General features: G+C 42.1%; 1 protein-coding gene across 1 annotated transcript in view; it reads left to right on the forward strand.

The window, feature by feature from the left end:
- LOC145399832 (uncharacterized) overlaps positions 1–19,773 on the forward strand; it is a 195,256-nt gene that overhangs the window by 67,549 nt on the left and 107,934 nt on the right. The window contains exons 11-12 of the mRNA XM_080272399.1: positions 10,429–10,537; positions 13,541–13,758. Coding sequence (XP_080128525.1) covers positions 10,429–10,537; positions 13,541–13,758 — 327 coding nt within the window. The remainder of the gene's footprint in view (positions 1–10,428; positions 10,538–13,540; positions 13,759–19,773) is intronic.

The following is a 19,773-nucleotide window of genomic DNA, read 5'->3' on the forward strand; positions in this document are numbered from 1 at the left end:
GGCTAAGAAAGAGAGTGTATGTGAGTGAGGTGGGGGGGGGGGAGAGGAAGGGATGGTGTGGAGAGGTATATGAGGAAGGGTGTGTGTGAGCTGGGGGAAGGGCAGCAAAATGGCAGGAGACAGGGTGACATTGAGGCAGTTTGTTTTTGGCCATCCCTTACAGGATTAAGGCATTTAGCTATAGATAGATAGATGATTGTTGATAGGTAGCAGTATCCTAAATTGTTTCTTTTCAGTGATATGTGTCACTGATATGCACTGTGAAATCAGTATTTGAGTAAATTACCATGTAATTCCACTGTAAATATAAACCTCCGACTTCTTCCACCACCTGTTTCACACACACACACACACATACACATGCACAAGCAATGCATCACTATATGAGGTTAATATTTTTAAATGATTACAATAATGCACATTTCTATAAGTGAGCATTATAATGAACTGCACTATAAAAAGAGTGAACTAAGCATTCTGTGGGTCGGCAATTCACAGTCGTATGAAAAATAGTATGTTGCGCAGTCATGTGAAGAATAGTGTATGGTATCACACCAGATGCTTGGGTCGTCAGGTCGTAAACATTTCATAACAAGCATTAGCGATTGGCCACTTCACAGAAATAGATGGTGGTTGTATTTGTGTATTTCTGTTTTAAATAAATAACTGAATGAAAACTTATTTTCCCGTACTGCATATTGATTAGTGTTAAATGTGAATACAACTGAGATATTTTTTAGAACAGAAGTGAGCATACAGGAGGTGAAGAAAAGAGACGGAAAATACTTCATGGTTGGTAATGAGTATTCATTCATTAATTCTACAGAAAATTTCCATTAGCTAGGGTTAGTACAGTAATCCCTCATTTATCCAGACATGCAGTATTTGGACCTGTTCATCATCTGGGTACTGGACCTTAGCTCTATTTAACTATTATCTGAATTTACTTGCTATTATCCAGACATAAAAGTCCCCGAGAGCTTCAGCTGGACAGCCAACATGTTGAAACATTCAGCATTATTGGTGCTGGGATCTAGCTGTGTCTGGGAAATAGGCCGTAACCCACAACCTGAGCTAAAATGTCTGTTTGCCCCTGTACTGAATGGTCAAATTCGCATGCTGGTTTGATCACTCACTATGAACCTCCAGCACCTAAGTAATACCGACCGTAACCCACAAGCAGTGTCAAAACGTCTGTACACATCCCCACTGAATGTCCGAAGTCGCATGGCCACCGGGATTAACCATTCACAATTGTCACAGTGCATTTAACAGAGACCGCAAGCCACAAGTCAGGTGAAAGCACCCGTCTGCCTCTACACCTAACATCCAAAGTCACCCGGTCACTGGGAGTTGTGTTTCCAATTGGCCAATGCATGTATAAGATTGACCACAAGCCACAAGTCAGGTGAAAGTGCCTGTCCACCTCATGACAGAAGGGTGAAAATCCTGCCCATAGCCTCGCATGTCCCCCCCTCCTGTCTCTCCTCCATACCCTTCCATGCTCCTCGCTTTGCTAGCCAGGTCTCCCCCCCTCACTCCCTCAGTCCCTCCCCTCCTTCACATTGAAAGCACTGACCCATGAGTTTTTTAAGTTTTGGACAATATATTTGAATGCCATTGGTCATATCAAAATTCCACAAAATCCACGATAAAGCTCATGAAATTCTGCATCTAGACATATACTTAACTCTTGCAAGGTTTAGGAAAAATTATGCAATAGGATGGTGGGAAGTTATATGAAGTTAAGTTTTACTCCTCAACACCATTTTTTGTCATTGCTGTTTTGTTATTTGTAGTTCCTAAAAAGAGACAGGCCAGAGAAAGGGATGGGGGATGGAGTTATCCCCGTACCCTGAAGATTGGGTCTATGAATGTGCGTGGATGTAGTACGATTGAGGCTAAAAGGGAGGAGATTGGGAGAATGTTTGTGAGAAGAAAGTTGGATGTGTTAGCTTTGAGTGAAACGAAGATGAAAGGGAAGGGGGAATCTATGTTTGGAAGTGTGAATGGAAGATTGTCAGGTGTTGATAGAGGAAGGGCAAGAGAAGGTGTGGCCTTGTTAGTGAGTCCGGAAGTTCAGCAATGTGTGATTGAATGGAAGGAGGTGTCATCGAGACTGATGTGGGTGAAAGCGAAATTTGAACGTGAGTTGTGGGTGTTTGTGAGTGCATATGGGCCTGGTAGTGAAAGGGATGAAGAAGAGAGGGAGTCTTTCTGGAATGATGTTGATGAGTGTCTGCAGAGTTTTGAAGCGAATGTGAATGTGGTAATGATGGGAGATCTGAATGCTAGAGTGGGAAATGTAGCAGTTGAAGGCGTAGTTGGTATGCATGGTGTGCCTGGAAGAAATGAAAATGGGGAACGAATGATAGCGATGTGTGTTGAGCGAGAGATGGTGATTGGGAATACGCTGTTTGAGAAGAAAGATATTTATAAGTATACATGGGTGAGACAGGAGGGTGGAAGGGTTGTTGATAGAGCCTTGATGGACTATGTGGTTGTGTCTAGGAATGTAATAGGAAGATTGTTGGATGTGAGAGTTCTGAGAGGGGAGGGTGGAGGTATGTCTGACCACTACCTGGTGGAGGGAAAGTTAAGAGTAGGTAAGAGATGGATGAGAGCTAGGAGGGTTAGGTGTGGCAGGGAGGTTTTGAAAGTGAGTGAGTTGGATAAAAGAGAGAAAAAGATAGAGTATCAGGAGAAATTGAAAGATGAGTGGAACGCAGTGAAAGATCGGGAAAATGGCAGTGTGGAGGAGGAATGGCAGTTGTTTAAGAGTGCTGTGGTGGGGCATGCAGAAGAGGTGTGTGGTGTGAGACGTGTGGGTGGTGGTGTAAGAAAAAGAAGTGAATGGTGGTGCGAGGAAGTAAGTATGGCTGTGGCTGAGAAGAGACGTGCATATGAAGTGTGGCTGCAGAGGAAGGATGAGATGTCATATGAAAGGTATAAGGAGAAGAGGAATAGAGCGAGAAGGGCTGTGCGTGATGCTAAAGTGGCAGCAGATGAGAGGTGGGGTAGGCGGCTGACAGAGAATTTTCAGCAGAATAAGAAAATGTTTTGGAAGGAGGTGAAAAGGGTGCGAAAGGGAGAGTCTGGGAAGGAAGAACGAGTAAAAGCAGAGGATGGAAGGATGTTAATTGAGATGGATGCAGTAAGGAAGAGATGGGCAGAGTATTTTGAAAGATTGTTAAATGTAGAGGAGGAAAGGGTGGCTGAGATTGTGGCTGATGGAAGGGTGCAAGGAATAAATGTGTTGGGAGAGTTGAATGATTCTTTGATCACGAAGGAGGAAGTGGAGAAGGCAGTAAAGGAGATGAAAGCAGGGAAAGCTGCAGGTATGGATGGGTGTGCTGTGGAATGCCTGAAGGGTGGTGGAGTGACTATTGTTGACTGGTTAGTAAGATTGTTGAATGTGTGCTTTGAGAAAGGTATGGTGCCAATTGACTGGGCAAGTGCTTGTGTGGTCCCGTTGTATAAAGACAAGGGTGATAAGTATGAATGTACTAGCTTTAGGGGTATAAGTCTGTTGAGTGTTGCAGGTAAGGTGTATGGTAGAGTGTTAATTATGAGAGTTAGAGAGGGTACAGAGGGAGTAATTAGTGATGAGCAGTGTGGCTTTAGGAGAGGGAGGGGATGCGTTGATCAGTTGTTTGCTGTGAGACAAGTGTGTGAAAAGTATTTAGCGAAAGGCAAGGATGTGTTTTAGGCATTTATGGATTTAGAGAAAGCGTATGATAGAATTGATAGGGAGGCTTTGTGGACTGTTTTAAGATTGTATGGACTTGATGGTAGGTTACTAAAAGGGGTGAAAAGTTTTTGTGTAAATAGTAGAGCGTGTGTAAGAGTGGGAAATGCTGTGAGTGATTGGTTTCCCGTGAGAGTGGGGGTGCGACAGGGATGTGTGATGTCGCCTTGGTTGTTTAATATTTACATGGATGGTGTTGTAAGGGAGGTGAATGCAAGAGTTTTAGGTGGTCTGAGTCTGGTAAATGTTGATGGAGGAGAGTGGAATCTGAAGCAGCTGCTGTTTGCAGATGATACTGCACTGGTGACTGATTCAGAGGAGAGATTGAGACAGTTGGTAGAGGAGTTTGGAAGGGTGTGTGAAAGGAGGAAATTGAAAGTAAATGAGAATAAGAGTAAAGTGATGAAGTGTACGAGGTTGATAGATGGTAGGGGGATGAATATAGTTTTGAATGGTGAGTTGCTTGAGGAGGTAGATTGTTTTAAATATCTAGGGTCACATGTTGCTGTGGATGGAAGAATAGATGCAGAAGTGAAGTTTAGAATAAATGAAGTAGGAAAGGTGCTGGGAGGAATGAAAAAAGTGTTTAAATGTCATTTGCTTAGAATGGATGTAAAGAGAAGGCTGTATGAGGGTGTTGTGGTACCGACTGCATTATATGGGTCTGAAACATGGAATATGGGTGTAGCAGAGAGGAAAAGTTTGAATGTAATGGAGATGAGATGTCTGAGGAGTATGTGTGGAGTGACGCATATGGATCGGGTGCGAAATGATGAAGTGCGAAGGAGAACTGGAGTTGTTCGGGAGATGGCTGGTAGAGTTGAGCAGAGGGTGTTGCAATGGTTTGGGCACATGGAGAGAATGGATAATGAGCGATTGGTGAAAAAGATAACTAGATCTGATGTGAGAGGTGTAAGGCTGAGAGGAAGACCACGAATAGGATGGATGGACAGTGTGAAGAGAGCGCTGGATGCGAGAGGGATGTCTGTTGAGCAAGGAAGAGTGGCTGTGCGTGACAGAAATAAATGGAGAGAAATTGTGAATGAATAAATGATGACGCAGCCCTGAGGGGATATTCTCCCGCATTTGGTCTGATCAGCTAGTCAGGTCAGGTGCGGGTAAGGGGATGGGTCTGTTATGATGTGGCAGGGGTAAACCAGTTCTGCTGTCGGGCCCTGCTGCGGATGTCACTGATTGCATTGCCCAGTTGACCCTTGTGCGGTGTGGTGCTGTGAGGATCTGTCCGTTCTCCCCTTTGGGGCTAAGATGCGAATGAATGTGTTTGAATGGATGAGTAAATGGAGAGTGAGTCGTCCTGTCTCGGCTACCTCCCTTTCCTTGGGGGAAGCAGCCTAGGTATATAGATAGATAGATAGTTTTGTTATTTTACTCATTAGTTTTCTGTGTTTTCATTAGCAAATCTTATAGTATAAACACCAGCAAAGATGGTGGTAAACAATTTATTCCAATATAACCAATTTCCGGTAGCATGTTTGGCCATGCATTTTTTTTTTCTTTTATCTCCCAGGAGCAGCTATCACTTGTCACAAATATAACTGATTTTCCAACTGTCTTAAGGTTTTTTGTGGATTTTTGTTGTTTGTGCCATGTTTTCTTGATGTTTAGCATTGATATGGATATTCCTATGTGTGTTTTGATATCTCAGTATGGCAGAATGACAAGAAAACACTGCCAGAATTTGGAGGGGCACTACATATATTTTTTTTTTTCCTTTTTTTCCCTTGATTTTCTTTGTGTTTAGCATTACTTTGGATATTCCTATGCGTGTTTTGGGGATGACTAAATATGTGTTGTACATGGTATGGGGGATGATGAGGTAGTGGTTTTGGGAGAAGACTTAAATGGTCATGTAGGTGAAGCAGCTCAGAGTTATGAAGGAGTACATGGGGAATGTGCGTATGGTGTAAGAAATGTGGAAGGGGAAAGGATGCTCGAGTTTGGGGAGGCAATGAACATGATTGTGTGCAACACACATTTCAGGAAAAGAGAGATTAGGTTAATTACGTACGACTCTGGGGGAAATAGCAGTCAGATAGATTATTTTCTGATCAGGAGGGTTGATAGGAGGTTAGTGAGGGATGCTAAAGTTATAGGAAGCAAGGAGTGTGTGCATCAGCACAAACTGTTGATTTGTGACATGGTGCTTAAAGAACAATTGATGAGAAAGAGGACTTGTGTACCTAGGAGAAAAACATGGAATCTGGAAAACCAGGCAGTAAGGGATGCCTTCTACAGCAAGATGAGGAGAGTGGTGGCTGAACAGGGAGCCGTAGACAGAGGCGTTAATGAACGGTACAGAGCCTTCAAGAATAACCTCTTGAGAGTTACTGATGTAGTATGCAGTTGGACAAGAGGCCCACCAAAACAAAAAGTAACTTGGTGGTGGGATGAGGGCGTAGAAGCTGCAGTTAAGGAGAAAAGAAGGCTTTTCCTGAATGGAAGAAGGGTGGTAACAAGGAGGAATACTTGGCTGCCAAGTGTAGGCTAGAAGAGAGGTATACAGGGTGAAGTCTGAGTCACAGAGACTTTTACTTGATGACCTAAATCATGGGGAAAGGAAAATATGATATTTAAGGTGGCAGAGCAGATGAAGAGGGATAATCGGGATATTATAGTGAGCAGTGTGTGAAGAATGATGATGGAAGGGTAGTGGTGAACAGTGGGGATATTAATGATGCGTGAAGAGAGCATTATAGCCGGTTGTTGAATGAGGATTTTGACTGGTACAGGGAAGGTTTGGAGCCAGCAGATCGCCCTTGGCCTTTGAGTGACACTGCTACTGTGAGTGAGGCAATAGGCAGGATGCAGGTGGGGAAGGCAGCAGGTGTGATTGGGTTGACTTCTGAAATGTTGAAGGCCTCAGGAGATATAAGGGTGAGGTTAGTCACTGACCAGATATATATGATTATATATCAGTGTGTTGTCTCAGATGATTGGTTGAAGAGTGTAATTGTAAATCTGTACAAAGGGAAGGGTGATGCCCTGGAGAGAGGAAATTATAGAGGTATAAAACTTTTAGTTCAGATAATGAAGGTAATGGAGAGAGTTCTAGAAGGTATGATTAGAGAAAGAGTGAATAATGTTGAAATGCAGTTTGGGTTTATGCCAGACAGGGGGACCATTGATGCCATATTATTGCTCGACAGCTTCAGGAAAAATATGTTGGGAAGAAAAGGGATCTGTATTTTGTTTATGTTGATTTGGAAAAGGCCTTTGACAGAGTCCCTAGAGAGGTGGTGAAGTGGGCAATGAGAAAGCTTGGGCTGGAGGAGTGGCTGGTTAGGGTGGTTATGGTCATGTATGTGGATGCTCACACCCAGGTAAGAGTGAATGGAGATTTGCGTGATGAGTTTTCCGTGAATGTTGGTGTGCATCAGGGGTCAGTTTTGAGTCCCATGTTGTTTAATATGGTACTTGAAGCCCCCTCACGTGATTTCAGAAATGAACTCCCATGGGAGATGTTGTATGCTGATGATTTGGTGTTGATTGCAAAGAATGAAAGGGAGGCAGAGGAAAGATTTAGGAAATGGAGAGATGGTATGGGGCACAAGGGTGTAAGGGTAAATGTAGATAAAACAAAAGTGTTGGTATCTAGGGCTGGTGGTGGTACAGTCAAAGAAGAGGGAGAGTGGCCATGTGCAGTTTGCCACAAGGGCGTGGGAAGTAATTCTATCTTGTGCAGTGTTTGTGATAAATGGGTGCACAAGAGATGTAGTGGTATTAGAGGCAGACTGCGAGATAATGCTGATTTTGTGTGTACAGCATGTCGGGGAGAGCAGGTGGGGATTGTCAGGCGTAGGGTATTGAACTTGCTGGTGAGTCTGTTGAGTGTGTGGAAGGGTTTTGTTAAAAGGGAGACATATTATGTGCTGGAAGTGGGGCTGGAGCTAGCTCTGTGGCTAGGGTGAGAAGTGGTTGGAAGAAGTTCATGGAGCTGTTGCCTCTCCTGACATTGAGAGGACTTTCCCTACATGCTAAGGGGTCTTTGTATGCAGCATGTGTTAGGAGTATGATGCTGAATGGTAGTGAGACCTGGGCAGTAAAGGAAGAGGATGTTCACAGGCTCAAACGTACAGAAATGATAATGATTAGGTGGATGTGTAGTGCGTCCCTGCGTGCAAGGCCTGGGGGGGGCTGGGTTTATGATGGAAGAGTTGAGAGGTAGGATGGGACTGGAGTGTATTGGTGTTGTGATGAGGAGAGGTAGATTGAGATGGTTTGGACATGTGGAGAGGATGGGTGCAGAAGGTGAGAAGTGTTAATATTTAGGGTGGGGTTGCGAGGGGTAGCCCAAGAACGATGTAGGATGAAGTCATTAAGTGTGACCTCAGGGTTAAGGTACTGAACAGGGAGGCTGCCATGGATCGTGTAGCATGGTGAGCCGCCATTAGGTGACCAAGGCTGACGCGTGCAAGCATGTTGGAGCCTTCAAAAATGAAGTGAAATGAAATGTGTTTTGATTTCTAAGTATGGCAGATTGACCTGAAAAAAAGTGCCAAAATTAGGAAGGGTATTGTACATACAATATAAGTCAGTTTTTTCTTGGTTTTCAGTGTGTTTTTTTTTTTTTTTTTTTTTTTTTTTTTTTTTTTTTTGACAATCCTGTTTGTGTTTTGATGTCTAAATATGGCAGAATGACCACAGAACACTGCCAAAATTAGGTGGGGTACTGTACATACAGTAGTGTATAGGTAGTTTTTTTTTTTTTTTTTTTTTTTTTTTTTTTTTCCCCTGTGTGTTTTGATGTCTACATTTGGCAGAATGACCTGGAAACAGTCCCAAAATTAGGAGGGGTACAGTACATACTGTAATATATAGCTAGGGTGATTTTTGGTTTTCGGTGTTTTTTTGCTTGGTTTTCTTGGTCTTAAAAATTATTTTCGATTTTCCTGTATGTGTTTTGATGTCTAAATATGCCTGGATGACTGGAAGACACTGCCAAATTAAGCATAAGTACTGTACAAATGGGTTAGGTATAGGTTAGAGGTTGAGTATAGGTTTGGTCTGGGTATAGTAGGGGGGATATTGTTCATTATCCGGACATTACCATTACCCAGACATGCCCTTGGCTCAATTACGTCAGATAATTGAGGGAATATTGTAGGTACAAGATAAACTGCTGTTGTATAAGAACATTGGAAACTATGATTCCTGAAGTAAGCAAATTAGCCCATACTACTAAGATTGTTTCAAAAGTGCTGTACATCTAAACAGCAAGAATTAAGGATACCTAGATAAACTTTTTGTCTAAAGATATCTAGATACATGTTCCGGCAAGGGTTCAGATTTTTCAAAGCCTTGAGTAGTTTGTGGACACGAGCACTTCAGACTTTAGAAGTTGCACTTCATTTCTTTGAATATGCATGCATATAAGATCAGAGCTTTGCAAGAGGGCACATAGTTTAAAAAGGAAGTGAGAAAGACTGTAAGATACTTGTAGCATTAATGGATTAAATATGAGTTACATACTGTATGCAAGCTAATGATAAAGTTGTTCCTGAACTCTTACACATACCAGTATTGTGAAACGTACAGCAGCAATTCTGGTTCAGGTAACATTGGGTATTTTGTAAACATGGGTTTATGATTACTTTTCTTTTCAGATTAGGTTAAATAAAACATCTTGTTGGCATGATTGGAGCACTGATCATGTACTCAGTTGCATTTAGTTTAGTGTTCCCATCAGTTGACTGTACACTAAGTGACAAGCCACGTAGTTTCCAATAACCCAGGAAACCATTAATATGCTGGGTACTAACTGTGTAGTTGATGACTAGACAGCTGGTGGAATAGTTGTCTAAGGTACTCAAACCTGATATTGATCATAATGGATGGTTTGGGTTAAGCGCTCATGTAATGCCACCTGGGAAGGGATTGGACAGTAGATGAATGATTATTTTAAAGATAAATTTAATATTATTAACAGTAGGTGACATTTACCACTTACACTCCCTTGTTATTGGAAGGAAAAATGAAGTATGTACTGCAAACAGTCACTTGCGGACTGTGGAAGAAGATAACCACACTGAAGCCGTGATATGTTAGAGGAGTTTATCCTCTTTTAACTTACAGGTTTTTTGTGCTGTATATTGCTTCATAGTTCTCAGTTTTGTTATTTGAGATGGAGAATAGAAATTTACATCCTTATACTTAAAATTGTGAGGTGGTAGGTACATCCAAATTTTTGAGATTTATAGAAATGGCTATTGTAAAAATGTTGATCATCCTGCATCCCACATTACAGTCCAGTCAGCAACTGTATAGAAAGGCCAGATACATCTTGTACCTTGTCAGATGTTTCAGAAATTGCCCTGAAATATTGGTGATTTGCATTTGCCTGTGTTATAGTTTAAGTTGTTGTAATCCTTGAATCCTGATGAGCTGCAGTCCTCTTTTGAGGCTTAGTGAAGGTCTGCACAAGCCAGGCCACAAGCCTCACATAAGGTCTAATTAACATTGGTCATAAAACAGCGACTAAAGGGAAGTAAAATACAGTATTTTAGAATCAGCCCAACAGGGATTAATACCAAGGTTTGAATTATATGACTCTCCTAACCTGGAACCCATTACAGTATTTCCAAGCTACATAGGTAAAGAAGGGATGATGTATTTGTACTTACTGTATTCCGGTGATGCATTTGTTTGTGTATATATTTCAGGCATAACTGGAGAAGAAACCGAGGAGCTCACCGGCGGTCTCATAGCCGATCACAGTCACATAGTCGGTCCAAGAGCCTGGGCAAAAAGACTCCCTCACCCTCACCCAAGGTTGGTTTTGTCAGGTGAAGCTTTTATAAGTCCGGATGACACCTGACTTCATATGTGGTTGCGAGTAGTATTCAAGCACAGTATTATACAGTGATTCAGCAACCCATTTTGAATTATATTGATAAATAGTTTTCAGGTTCATCATAATGCCTACAGGTTTTAGTGTACTCTGATTCTGCTTGCTCAGTTTTTAGAAGCCAGAAGAGCTGTGTGTAGCTAAGTGAAAATCATGTGATTTCAATGAGATAGCTTGTGGCAAACATTCACATGGGACTAGACTTCCTACCTTTGTGAGATTTTTCATTGGATTTCACTGCTGCTAGATTTCAGTTTAAAGTATAGTATATATATGTGTTACATAATGAGTACTGTTTTTAGAAAAGGAAAAGAATATAAATTGGTTGACTGGGTGCCCTAATAGTCTGAAATACGATTAATCCTGTGAAAACAAAGCACAAGTACTGTTAGACTGATTTAATTACCAGTAAATGTTCACTTGAAGCAGCAGAAAGACCATACCAATTCAATTCATATTCTTCCAGCTTGTTTCTGTATTTTTCCTACTACTGTATTTTCAGTTTGGAAAATTACAATTCCTTGCTGAGAAATTTCCTCCTTGTTGTTATCGTCACGTTCCCTAGGCCATACCTACGATTGTTGCCAGCGTAGTGGAAGAAACTCATCGTACTCAAAGGTGGATTTTGTTTCCCAGTTTCCCAACTGGAGGTTAGGTTAAGTTAAATTATTAGGTACAGTTAAGCTAGGTTAGGCCAGGTTTCGTTAAACACTTAGGTTAGAACAGCCCCTTCTGCCACTGCATTAATGAATCGAACAAGAGTTGTCACAGTAGAAGAGCTAAAAACAACGGGGAAACAGATTTAACAAGAAACGTTTGTTTACCAACCCAGAAATAATTAGAAAAATAAAACAGACTATCAGGAAGAACTGATTTGGTATGGTGTATTTACTGCTTAAAGTAAAGTGCATATTTATCCCCCTCAATGGCCATGAGCTCAGAAATTTGCGTGATCCTGTGGCCGGCCGCGGAACCATTTTTACAGTTCTAAAATCAATTTTTTCTTACAGATGTGAAAAGACTCATCTGGCGCACCTGGCTTTCCCTCCCCTCCCCCAAACCCATTATGTGATTTGCTGTGATTTGTGAAAGAATTTGTAAATCTAGAGTTCATGTTACATTAGCATGTAATCATATCGATGAAAACATTTGGGATGAAGTTACCGCCTGACTGCTTGGGATGGTAGAGTAGGGTCGTGTAAACGTACAGTACTGGTGACCTTCGTTCCCTTCCCATAATTGTTCGCATTTTTCTATAGCCTGCCCTAACTCAGCGTCACTGACACCGGTACAATGAAGCGTTGTTCAAGGCCGGCAGCTATGAAGGGGTTAATGGAATACATTATTGTTTGTATCAGTACTCCCTCTTTCACACATACACATAAGAACGAACAGAAGAATGAGCAGTAAATGTACACTTAACCTTGAGGAGGAGAAATTGCTATTCTCAGTTGGTCCAGAATGTGTTGGGAAGCACGATATCAAACAAAGAATGTGGAACTGAATGCCAGCTAATGAAAAAACATGGGATGAAAGAGTAATTTTTTTCTGATTAGCCAACATTTGTGTTCCATATCATCCCGTAAAATTGTGAAAGCCAAAAATTTTCGTCTTACCAATTCAATTCATATTCCTCGTTTGTTTTCTGTATTTTTCTGACTATTTTGAGGGTGGTAAATTACCTTCACTTGCAGAAAGATTTCCTCCTTTGTTATCATCACGTTCCTTAAGCTGTACCTACGATTGTTTCCGGCATAAAGGAAGAAAACTCATCATACTCAAAAGTGAATTTCGTTTCCCAATTTTCCAACTGGAACCCAGGTTAGATTAGGTTAGGTTAGGTTATATTATTAGGTAGTTAAGCTAGGTTACGTTAGGTTAGGTTATCAGCCACCTCACCAAACTCCACCCCACCATCCTTGTGATTGAGTAGTGAGCAGGAGGTGTGGGTGAGGGGTAGACTCACACTCGTTTACCTGTGGCTCGCTCGATAGCAGCCAGATGCTTGCTGTTTAAACTGGAGCTGTCGTATGGATAATTTTTTGTATTACTGTACCACTGAACCATTTGGTCATGGCCCGGATATACTGAGACCTGTATAATTTGAACCTGGATAATTGAGCTTTCACTGTATTATTGAGTCACTGTCTTCTAAACCATAGGCAAAGAATCAAGTGTAATTGTCAGAGCTTTATCAGTAATTCCCCTTCTTTTGTGATACATGCATCCTCATAGCCTCTATAACACAAGGTGGAGGAGCTAATAAATCTGACTTGTTTAGGTTCATGTGCCAAAAATGATTAAAGAGGTGTTTCAGATCACTTCACCGTATGTGTGGTATATTTGGGAAAAATGTTTTGATTATGATTACTGGTCCTTTGTATAGTATGTTGTAAAGAGTTATCATGTCATTCATGCCATTTTCTGCCAACATCAGATTTTATGAAGCTTTATTGAGCACAGGACAGCCAAGTTGCCTGTAACACACTTTCCCATAATGATGATTGTCTGTAATGCCGAGGACTTGGTTAGGTTCTAAAAGTTATCACAGTGTAGTTATATGCTCCATAATGCAAACACAGGTCCAAATATGCTTAAAAATCGTATGGCATTGTTTGTCACCGCAGGGACCTATCTCCCTCACCATAGGTCACTTGTTTGCTCAGAGGCTTCCTGGCAACCTTGGTCACCTAATGGTGGCTCTCCACACGACTTGATCTCAAGCAGCCTCTCATATCAATTCCTTATGACTTCATCCCATCTCTTCTGACTGCCACTTGCAACTCAGCCTTTAACGTTCACACCTTTCACCTTCCACACCCAGTTACCATCCTTCATCCTCTCCACATGCACAGACCAACCATTGTTATTATTTAATATATTATTATTATCATCACCATATTGAAAAGGTTAACTGATGATCATAGGGTGTGAGTAGCAGTGGTGGTGGGAGCAACCAATCAGGAGGCGGGGGTGGGTCACCCGTTGACCCACCTGCCCGGCTTCCATCACCTCCTTGTCGTCGCTACTATGGGCGCCGTGGCCGCTCCCCTTCTGAGTCACCCTCCATGTCAGAGTCTGAGGACACCACCACCACCAACCCCACCCAGACAACATCAGGAAATCCTGTTAAAGCTATTAGTTTGTAAGTATCATGTCAGGGAGTATTACTGAATTGTAGAGTAATACAAGTAACAGGTACAACACCAGTTTTCCGGCACCCATGGTTCCAGAGCAGTGCGAAAGAATACTGAATCGGAGCGAGATTACTGAAACGGAGCGAGATTTCCGAATCAGAACTTGAAATTTCCAAATCGGAGCTAGACTTTGAAATGGGTGGGCCCGTAACTACATGTATTTAGGTCCTGTGTGTTTTTAGCTGTTTATGTGTGTACATGTTTGCAGTGGGATGCATTTCCCGTTATTTATTGTCATGGGGCTGTAACACGCTGACTAGATTTAGCCTTTTCAGGCCAAATTTAGCCGTTTTTGGTTGATTTTCCTGGATTTAGCCTTAAATTTACCCTCTTAGAAATTTTAGCCATTTCTTAGCCATATTCAGAGAAAATTGGGATTTTCTAGATTATTTTTTAAATAATTATGCACATGACTGGCTTAGAAGGTGAAAAACACATGGTCAGAGTAAGGAAGTGATTTCACACTCAGGTGCGAAAAGCCTGAGATTTCCCAGAGGGCTTAACTCTAATCTTTCATTGACCTCGAATCCCTAAATCACCTGCCATCTCCTGGGAGCATGCTTAATGCTTCCAACCTGTCACAGAAATTGGGATACAATGGGTCACTGAGTCATGGCCACAGGTGACAGAATAATGATGATGACGATGATGATGATGATAGTCGTCGTTGTCGTCATCTGGACCTCCTTTCCCACCCAAGGGCAAGGTAATAATCCATCCATCCATCCATCATCCAATCCTTCGTTGCCCCATGAAGAGTGTAGGAGCCCGGGGCTAGACAGCTGATCCTGACATTTAAGATGAGAGTGACCAGCCTCACTCATCCCTGAGTGGCATTACATGAGCAATAAACCCCAACCATCCCTTGGATATAAACCTTCACTGGCTCCATCCGATTGGAGCGCAATAATTACCCACTAAACCACCAGGTGCCAAAATTTGGTTATATGGTTACCACCCAGTATAGTAAATGGTTTCCTGGTGTACAGGAAACCATTTGGCTTGTCACTCAGTGTAGAACCACCCACAGGCAGAAGGAAGATGAAAGAATGAAGGAAAGACAGACAGAAGAGGGAGCGTAAAGTCGCCCGTAGGCAGAAGGATGAGGAAAGAATGAAGGAAAGACAGAAGAGAATGGAAGGAAAGAAGGAAGAGATGACAGGGCAGACACCCGAGAGCAGCACTACATCGAGTGAGTGGATGGTGAGCGCCCCCACCTACCACTCACACCTACCACTCAGGGTAATAATAATAATATAAATGTAGGTAAGAACTGACAGTTGTTTTTATAATGAAACCCAGTAGGGTAAATAGGTGTGAGAAATATCTGAATAATCAACTGCAGTACTGAAATGTTACCAGATATGATCACAAGGAAGAAAAGAAAAGAAGAAAAATGACTGAAATTAAGGTTTATTACAATTTAATGTACATTATTGGGTGTAGTTGAAATGTGTGTTGTATATATATCTCCAAATCTCATTGATCAATGCTCAGTGATGAAAAACTCCAAATTTCAAACTTACCTATATCCCAGACTCAGTGATTGAAAATACAAGACTAGACATGCGATGAAGTGACTAAAGTCCAACCAGTTAAAGTCATTACGTGTTAAGAAAGATATCTGATAGATATTTCATAACAAAACACAAACAACAAATGGCACTATAGTCGCAGCGCGCAATTCTGAGGTTGTTGTTATCGTTCCTGGGCAACCTACCACTCAAAAGTACGTCTGATTTTGTGTATAATATGAGACGCATGGATTCATGTACAGTATAATGTATTCGTGCATAATAATATGATTCACGTATATTATGATACGAAATCAGACACACTTTTGAGTGGTAAGTTGCCAGGGTACGATAATGACAACCTCAGAGTCATGCGCCGCAACTACTGTATAGTAGCTACGATTCGGAATTCTCGCTCCAATTCGGAATTCTTACATACCCATTCCAGAGTCTTGCTGGAGGAACTGTTTTGCTGTATTAACCGAGGCAGCATACATCACACGTAATTATTCAGCGGGGACCAACGGAGGTTATGTATAATTATTTAAAAAATGCACCTCTGTCGCACTGTCCTTCAGTGTAATCACATTCATGCTGCAGTTTGTTATGGAACATGAGCCTGGTTCATTGTCAAGCTACCTGACAAGTTCAGTTCATCTGATGCTGCCAAAACCATTGCATCATCACTCAGTCATGCTTAGTACTCCTACCATCTTTCAGTTTTTCAAATGTTCGTTTGCTTCTTCAAATCACCCATCAGCATAGCACATACAGTAAAACCTCGATAATTCGACCCTGAAGAAGGCGGAATTTCTGGTAAGTCAAACTCTATGTTTCTTCAAATGGTTGCAATGTAGTTTTCTAAGTGCTACATTTTAGTTTATTATATTCCAGGTGTTACAGTTTAATATAATTGATTGTTAGTGGTAGGTGGGGGCGCTCGCCATCCACTCACTTGATGTAGTGATGCTCTCGAGTGACTGCCCTTTCCTCTCTTCTTTCTTTCCTTCCGTCCTCTTCTGTCTTTCTTTCCTTCATCCTTTCCACATTCTTATGCCTACAGGTGACTGTACACTCCCTGTTCTGTTTTTTTTTTTTTTCCATCATTCTAAGCTCTACACAGAGTGACAAGCCAAATGATCTCCTGTACACCAGGAAGTCATTTACTATGCTGGGTGGTAACCATATGACCAAATTATGGCATCTGGTAGTTTAGTGGGTAATTAAGGCACTCCAACCAGATTGAGCCTGTGCAGGATTCCATATCTGAGTGGTTGGGGTTTATTGCTCATGTATTGCCACTCAGGGATGAGTGAGGCTGGTCACTCTCATCTTAAATGTAAGGACTAACTCCCTAGCCCTTGGCCTCTATGCTCTTTATGGGGCACCGCAGGATTAGATGATGATAATTGTAAAATGAAGTAAATAAGTGCAGAACCTACCCCCTGGGGGTTGGGGGTTTTCAAAAATACTCCCCCAGTACCCCTGCTTGTCGTATGAGGTAACTAAAAGGGTTGGTGGCGGGTTAGTGCCCCACCCCGTAAAAACTAACTAAACAAGCGAACAAAGCACCTCAGACCAGGACTGACCATACGTTGACAACCAAGGAGTGGACAAAGGACCTTCTAAGGATGGAAATGTGGAATTTGAGAGGGCTGAATGATGAAGTGAAAGAGAGAGAGAGAGAGATTGTTTAGGTTCTTGAGGATGCAAGAGTGGATGTATATGGATTGACTGAAATTAAATGGAAAGGTGAAAGGGTGAGGGAAGGGGAATATGGTTTAGGAATATGTGCGGAAGTTAATGAGAATGAGAGGGCAAGAGAGGGAGTATGTCTAATGATAAGCAAGAAGTGGAAGGAGAATGTAAAAGAGTATGGAACAGTAGGTGCAAGAATTGTATGGGTGAGACTGAAAGTACTGTATGTGTACAAGCTTGGGCGATTGTATGTGCATATGTGCCCACAGAGGACTGAGTGGCAAGAGTCAAAAATGAGTTTTGGGTGAGTGTAGAAGCATGCATGGATAAGTTTGAGAGGAGCGAGAGAGTGTTTTTGATTGGAGACACGAATGGCAGAGTTGGGAATGTACGAGTGGATGGAGTGGTTGGTCACTGGGGTGTGTCAGCTGAAGTAGAAGGGAGTGGTAATGTTCTGGTGGACATCTGTGCTAGTAAGGGGTTTTGCAACACCCAACACTTTCGTCCGGCATAAGTTGATCCACAGGTATACATGGAGAGTCTTGAGGAGGATGGACAGTGAACTTGTTGAATGAAAGGCAAAGATAGATTATGTGTGTGTGGATGAGTGAGTGAGAAGACAAGTGTTGGATGCAAGAGGGTGGAGAGGGTGAGGGAATGGAATCTCGGACCAAGGTTAGTGGTGGCCAAGGTAAGGCTGCAGAGAAAATAGGTGAAGAGACGAAGGGGAAGACAGGAGGAAACAGCTCCTGTGAATAGAGTGGAGAAGTTGCAAGAGAGTGAGAATATGGCAGAATATTAGAGCATAGTGGAAGAAAAATTGGGGAGGTATGAGTTAGAGCAGATGGAAGGAGTGGAAGAAGTATGCAAGATATTCATGGAAGAGAGAGGCGCACCATGTGAGGTGGTTTGTGGAGTGAGGAGGAGGTGTAGGGGTGTGTAAAGGACAGCATGGCGGAGTGGTGAGGTGAAATGGGCTGTGGAACAAAAGAAGGAGGCATATAGTGACTGGCTAGTGAGTATAGGTAGGGGAGAAGATGAGAGAGAGAGAAGTGTGAAATGGAAGGAGAATAAGAAATTGTTTTGGAAGTAGGTAAAGAGTGTAAGACAGTGTGAAAGGGGAAATAGTAGGAGAGTGAAAGATGGGAATAATAGATTGTTAGTGGAGAAAAGAAAGAAAATGAGGAGATGGAAGGAGCACTTTGGGGATTTGTTGAATGTAGAGTGAGAGCATATAGTGACTGGCTAGTGAGTATAGGTAGGGAAGAAAATGAAAGAGAGAAGTGTGAAATGGAGGAAGAGTAAGAAATTGTTTTGGAAGGAGGTAAAGAATGTAAGACAGTGAGAAAGGGGAAATAGTAGGGGAGTGAAAGATGAGAATAATAGATTGTTGGTAAAGAGAGAAAATAAGGGGATGGAAGGAGCACTTTGAGGACTTGTTGAATGTAGAGAGAGAGAGAGCAGTGGGAGAAAAAGTGGTTGGGGAATGGCTGGGAAAAGAAGAGATGAGAGGAGGGAGGAAGAGATCAGTAGGGCAGAAGTAGTTGAAGCGGTGAAGATGATCAAGATGGCAAAGGCCACAGGCATTGATGGAGTGTGTGGTGAAATGCTGAAGTATGGGGGATTGAGATTGTTGTGGAGTGGATATGGAAGTTGTGTAGATTGGCTTGGGAAGAGGGAAGGGTTCCAGAGGACTGGAAATCAGGTATAATTGTTCCTTTATACAAAGGAAAAGGGGAGAGAGAAGTATGTGGTAACCATAGGGGTATTTGCCTTCTTAGTGTGATTGGAAAAATATATGGTAGGATACTTATTGATAGGGTTAGACATTTAACAGAGGAGCTAGTTGAAGAACAAGGGGGATTTAGGAAAGGAAAAGGATGTGTAGCTCAGATATTTGTTCTAAGATGTTTAGTGGAGAAGTATCTAGAGAAGGGAAATAAAGTGTGTGCAGCCTTCATGGACTTGGAGAAAGCATATGACAGAGTAGATAGGCAAGGTATGTGGAAGGTTTTAAGAATACATGGAGTGGATGGGAAATTGTTGAGTGCTGTGAAGAGTATGTACGAGGGAGCTAGGGCTACGGTGCGGGTGGATGGTGAGCTGAGTGAGTTCTTTGATCTAAATGTGGGACTGAAACAGGGATATGTGATGTCTCCATGGCTGTATAATATATTCATGGATGGGGTTGTAAAGGAGGTGCAAGGTAGGGCAGTGGATGTGGGGGTGGCTTTAATGAATGGAGGTGAGGTGTGAAAGATTCCGGTAATGCTGTTTGCTGATGATACAGTATTGTTGGGTGAAGATGAATGGGAGTTGCAAGGTTTGGTGAAAGAATTTGGGACAGTGTGTAAGAAGAGGAATCCGAAAGCTAATGTTAACAAGATTAAAGTTATGGTGTTTGAGAGGAATGAAGTCACAGAATGCACAATGAGTTTGGATGATGAGGATATGGAGAATGTGAGGGCATTCAAGTACTTGGGTAGTGTGATGAGTAAGGATGGAAGTTTTTGGGATCAAGTGCTTGAAAGGGTACAGCAGAGAATGAAGGTGTTGGTTCACTGAAGGCGGTGATGAGAAATAGGGAGGTGCGTATGGAAGTTAAGAAGGCATTGCATGATAGTACAGTCTCCCTCATACAATGTTCCGTTTTTTTATATTTCGCATTTACGATTGTTCTTCTCTAGTACCAGTCGTTCGTTTTATGATTGAGCTCCCCCGCATGTACGATTGGTAATGTTGAGAAATCCC

Source organism: Coenobita brevimanus, chromosome 50 (genome assembly GCF_032717465.1).
Source record: "Coenobita brevimanus isolate Jiangsu-jjx chromosome 50, ASM3271746v2, whole genome shotgun sequence".
NCBI classification, from domain to species: Eukaryota; Metazoa; Arthropoda; class Malacostraca; order Decapoda; family Coenobitidae; genus Coenobita; species Coenobita brevimanus.